We start from the raw sequence: 5,845 nt of genomic DNA, 5'->3' as shown, positions 1-5,845 counted from the left end.
TCTAATGTAGGAGGTTTTTTAAACATTTGAAGAATCATTTTAGATAAAAGTAACATTTGACTCTTCCATTGGGAATGCTTTTAGCCCAATTAATTAGTTGCCAAACAGTAAAAATATAATAATAAGAATAAAAGTAATTGATGAAGTTTTGAAGGCTCCAAAGGAACAAATCATGAATCAAATGGTCAAAACCATTCCCAACTTGTTAGTGGGCCATGCTCTAGGATTTGATCACATCACCCACGAAGTTGCAGCTAAGCTGTCTCTCCTGGAACCTGGTTGGACATCACCAGAACCACACATGTAAACCCCAACTGTCGCGCACGTAAACGGTAAATTACTAGTGGGGTCCCATCAACAGATGAATGATTATGCACCGCGAGATCCGGGGTTCGATAGAACGTGAAGCAGATGATCAGATCTTGACCGTGTAGGAGCGGAAACTGTCGGGATTCGGGGATTACGAGGAGAGATACTGTAAAGTGTAAAATGTTACAGAAGTGGTAGTGGCCGGCGTGAGCATGCGAGCGAGCTGTCAGACACGTGCATGGGGTTATTGAAAGGATGGGCCCCCACCAACCTCACAAAACGACAACCCAAAATTGTGCGTGTGAGTAAAATTTCAAAGCTTTTCTCATAGCTCGGCTCACATGGCCCCGTCCTATAACTTCAACCCCCACACCCTTTGTCTTCTCTCATGATTTATATCCCTCCCATTGCCCATCTGCTCTTTACAAAAAGTTATCGCCAATATTGTTGTTAGCTACCCTTCTTCTTCTTCTTCTTCTTCTTCCTGCTTCAATGGGTTCTAATGGCTGCAAAGAATTCTCTAAGGTGAAATGGAGGAGAACGAAGAGGCGGGCGGGTCGTGGGGAGGTGGAAATGAAGGTGAGGAAGCTCCAGAGGCTCATTCCGGGCGGGCAGGGTTTGAATCCGGATCGGCTTTTTCTTCGGACCGCCGATTACATTCTGCATTTGAGGTTGCAAGTAAACGTTTTGCAAGCTCTTTCCAAGATTCACAAACCATGAGTTTATGTCATAATCTTATATTTATATATATATGTTACAAGTTATAGTTGCTTTATATATATGGCTTCTTCTGTATTGATTAAAATGTAATTTTTTTTCCTTTCGTTATGCGTAAGGCCTAAAGAGGCCGTTTGATTGATAAGTTTCCTTCTCTGCTCTGTTGGGTATATCACTTTTCTATGCTTTTACCATATATATATATATATATATATATATATTAAAAGCCTTGAGAATTTAGAAACTTTTCAGATTTCACGGGAGCCTATCTTTTCTTCTTTTTGTTTTCCATTGGTCTTAAACTGCAAGACAGCAAGCAGAGAGCTAGTGTTTTCTTCTAGCTAGGGTTTTTAAAGTTTGATCCTTGGTTCTTTTTAAGTGCACATTTTTTGGCTAAAAGGTGACACTCTTTTGAGATTTTCCTTGGTTAAAGAGGAGCTTCTAATCTTCTTAAGGTATATCTTTTGATTTACCAAAGAATATTCAACACAAATCCAGTATGAATTACCTGGATGCAAAGTCAAGATATATACGACATGTGTGAGCCATAATTACACCAACCATATAACAGATCTGCTTTTGAAAAATGATCCATTGATCATCTTTTCCTCCGCTTCTTCAAAACTTCTTAACCACTTGATTCTTTTTCATTTTCCTTTTGCTAATGCTAGCTAAAAGTAATTAATTAACACAGCTGACATGTTTAATTCTAAAATGAAATCACATTAGAGGCATGCACTACTACTACTACTGCACTGGCTTAATTATAAATATCAACTTGGCAAATTATGAGTGGTTTAATTTATAATTAGTGTTTCTAATGCCTTCATCATTTCTTAAACCTATATTTTTCTTGGTATCTAAAAACGAATGCAGACTCAAAAATCAGTTTCCACTCCCGAGAGTTTCATCGATCTAATGTCTTTCTGACAAAATTAAAACGTCATTAATAAAAAAGAAAACAACCTGAGTACTGCTTATGTTCTTGTCTAAGGGGCCAAACAAAGTAAAACAAAGGTGAAAAGAGAAGAAGAAAATTTGAGGCTAATTTTTGTTCACGGGTCAACACACATCATTTAGAATAAAGAACGTAGAACAGACCGGTATATAATTTATTGTGCATCTTGTGAGAGAAACTTCCAAAGCAGTTGGGAAGTTGGTCTCTCGATCTCTCTTTCTCCTTGGTTGTAATTCCGCTGAAAACCGTCGTACCCCACTTAATTGGTTTTTGTTAAATCACTATTTGTACCCAATAGCTAAGTGTTTATTCAATTATTTAATTAATAATATAAGAGCTTGTTTGGCAATCTATTATATGATATCCATCCCTTCTTATTTTTCTCTCAATAAAAAGTCTTTTCTTTTAAAAAAAATTCAAAACTCTTTTCACCTTTATATCAAATCAATCAATTCTTATTATTATTTTAAAAGAAAAAAACAAAAAATGAGAATTATTTGCCAAGCACATCCATAACAACCCTTCCATGTGTAGACTCAATGAAAATAGAGTTTTTGTTGTGATACCATGATAATCATCAATTAAGGTAATAAAAAAAATTATATTTAATTATTCAATTAATATTCATTAATTCTATATAACATATTTCCATGAAGTTATGTACTCTTGCATAGTAAGATAATCCTGTTGAGTCCAATTAATCTAATTTTTTATTTCAAATGGAAATGGGGTGCTACGTACATACGTCTCTCTAATTAGTAACGTGGCATCCCAATTTGTGTCCAACTCTTAAAGATTAAGGGCTTATTTAGGATTGCGTTTGAGGGGTCTAAAAGTGTTTTTAACACTCAAAAAGTTCGTTTGGAAAAAAAAATACTCGTTTGGTAAAAAAAATTAAAAGTGCTTTTAAAGGTCCGAAAAGCTTAAAAATTATCAAAACACACTTTTGACAAAAACTTAAAAATAAAGCTTTTGCGCAACTAGCTTTTTTTTTTTTTACTTAAAAGCTCTATCTCTCCAATGCAATCTCGAACATGCTCTAAATGTACTCTAATTAGATTGAAGTATTAATTAGGGAGTACAACATTTTCTGCACACCTGTTGGTGCTAGGACTGTCGGTTGAATAAATTCACTCCTATATCCAGTCGGGCAGTGGACCATATTTTCTTGGGAAAATTCCATTGGAAAATTGGACACACTTGAAGTTAAAGGCCCCAGCGAACGCATAGTGAGGAGGGCACTCGTTTAATGAAAACGACACATACTTTGTCTTCCAAATGTTTTGGTTTATATGAAATTGGAAGTATTCATCAACATTATCATGAGCCACTACTTCAATTCACACTTATTTTCTACGTCTTGTTTTAATGAGTTCGACCCCCCTTCAATTTGGTAATGATTAATTCCTCTTTCTAACTAGCTTGTTCCATTTATTGTTTCAATTGGCTAAATTCATATTATTTTTTTAAAAAAATAATAATTGTATAGCTAGAGTGGGAAAATAATAATAATAATAAGCATGATATTTTAAGGAGTGCGTCCACATTTAAAACTAGGCAGACCACTGGAAAAAAAAGAGTCTAATCAACATTAAACGAGAGCAGCTATAGACGTATAAAAGAACAAGCAGTGACTCAAAGGGAAGAGGGGAATGGGATGAAGCCAAGAATATTAGGACGCTTGGAGTTTTGGCGTAAATCATATTCTTCGGACTGAAGAACGTGACCGCATGGCCTACCATATATCCTCGATCGCCAGCTTCATTAACAACTAATGCTTTCCCAGTATCTCATGATCAAATCAAACACGCCAAATTTTTCCTCAGCTATATATATATATATATATATCATCTTTTTTCTTCTTTTTTTCTTTTAATTTGATCTTCAAATTACATGGTAATTAATTAAGAGTTGTCTGAAGAAATTCTGTCTTTCTAGCCTTGATTAATGCAGTTAATTGGATATGCTTATATATGGTCCACATGCATTATAAGTAAATCCAATTAACTGCATGCCATTTAATGAGTTTAATCCTATATATATATATATATATGCCAATATTGCTTGTGTAATGATAATATATACCTTAAGTACGCCTGATATGGAAAAGCTTTGTACTGGATATGGGCCCAATCTTTACTGACGCTGCACCACAGCACATGATCATATATACCTTTTTTTTCTTCTAAATCCCAATATATATATATTTTTTTTTCTTAGGTCGGAATATTTCACATCATCAGGTGGGTTCTACACAAATTTAATGATAAATTCACATATTTACTATACGGAGATTAGTGAAAGATGATATTTTTGTGGAATATATGTGAAATATTTTTATTATTTCTATGGAATATTTTTGAATTTGTTTTTGTTTAACAAGGGAATGGTGTTATTCACGACGTAATCCGTGCATGCATGTACGTAGCTGTTTCAAAGGGAAGTAATTAATTTTTGTTTTTATTGTAAGAGTTCAAAAACATCGATCAAGTACTTATGCATTTGCATTATGGCATGCGTGCTTTAATAAGAATAAAATAAAAATAGTGATTACTAAGGCTTAAGGCCTATTTGGGATTGCGTTTAAGAAGCCTAAAAGTGTTTTTAATACTTAAAAAAGTTGTTTGAAAAAAAAAGTACTCGTTTGATAAAAAAAATTAAAAGCGTTTTTAAGGGTCCAAAAAATTTAAAAATAGTTCAAACGCACTTTTGGTAAAAGTTTAAAAATGAAGCTTTTACTAAAAAAAAATTTTTGGCTTAAAAACTTTATTTCTCAAATGCAATTCCAAATATGCTCTTAATTAAGTTTGATCTAGAAATGGCTTGTTAGGGATTATCATAGTATTTTTGCTACAAATCTAGCTAAATTAGACAATTTTTTTATTTTATTTTATTTTATTTTATTTTTGAGAAATGTAAATGCTCTTAAGTCTTACTGTCACGGCCCTAATGTGGCTGTGGTGTGGCAGCAGGGGCATGAGTGCTTTGCACCCCTGCTGGCCACTAAGCCAAGGCATGAAGGGGCATGCCAAGGTTGAGGATCTGCTTGGAGAAGGCTAAAGCTTGCTGCAAAGGATCAAAGGGAGTGGCCCATGCACTGTCAAGGTGCTTGGGCATGTTGCTGTTGGCCCAAGAGCTGTTGTGGGGCGCATGGATTGCTGGGATGGCTTGTGTGAGTGGGCTGGGCGTGGCCCAGGCCCTTGTATGCTTGTCTGTCTGGACCATGGTGCAGTATGCTGCTGAGAGGGGCCACATGGCGCCCAGGATGCCTTTGAGTTATGCTGGAAGAAGGCCTGCAGGCAGTGGCCACGTGGTGGCACTGTCCTGCCCAAGTGATGGTGCTGTTGAAGCATGGTGTGGCTTGCTGGAACAGCCACATGGTGCCCTTGCCTTGTTCAAGAAGACCTGCTGTGCCAGGGTGCTATGATTGCCTTGCAGTGGAGTTGGAAGGCTGAATGACCTTGAGTGTAGCAGTGGGATGGTGTGGGGCGCTGGCCAAGCCCCATGGCTGATCATTGCCTGCTACAGTGGGCAGAGTGGTGTTCTGCCTTGCCTGCAGGACTTGGACAAATGGTAGGAAACTTGCTGGGCCTCAATGGTGCAGTTGATGCTTGCAGTAGAGCTGCAAGGGCTGCCTTGTGGCAGCAAGCTAAGCAAGGGGTTGGCTGGATTCAAATGGACCAAGGAGCATGGTCCAGGTGGCAGGCTGCTTGCTGGAGGAGACCATGTTGCACCATGCTGTGGGCTGCAACCAGGTGGCAGCCCACTGCAGCAAAGCATGCTACAAATGAGTTGCCTTGTAGCAGTATCAGCTGATGGTGTTGGCTGAATTCGAATGGACCGGGGAGCATGGTCCAGGTG

General features: G+C 37.3%; 1 protein-coding gene across 1 annotated transcript; it reads right to left on the bottom strand.

The window, feature by feature from the left end:
* Nucleotides 1-5,506: 5,506 nt before the first annotated feature.
* On the bottom strand, nt 5,507-5,826 carry LOC132179736 (uncharacterized; the record flags this gene model as incomplete). Its single annotated transcript, XM_059592500.1, is given in 1 exon segment — nt 5,507-5,826. A coding segment is annotated over 1 exon segment (320 nt), but the record flags the coding sequence as incomplete, so codon positions are not given.
* Between the last annotated feature and the right edge of the window lie 19 nt (nt 5,827-5,845).

Source organism: Corylus avellana, chromosome ca4 (genome assembly GCF_901000735.1).
Source record: "Corylus avellana chromosome ca4, CavTom2PMs-1.0".
In the NCBI taxonomy this organism is placed as follows: domain Eukaryota; kingdom Viridiplantae; phylum Streptophyta; class Magnoliopsida; order Fagales; family Betulaceae; genus Corylus; species Corylus avellana.
This window is presented reverse-complemented; position numbering and strand designations above follow the sequence as displayed.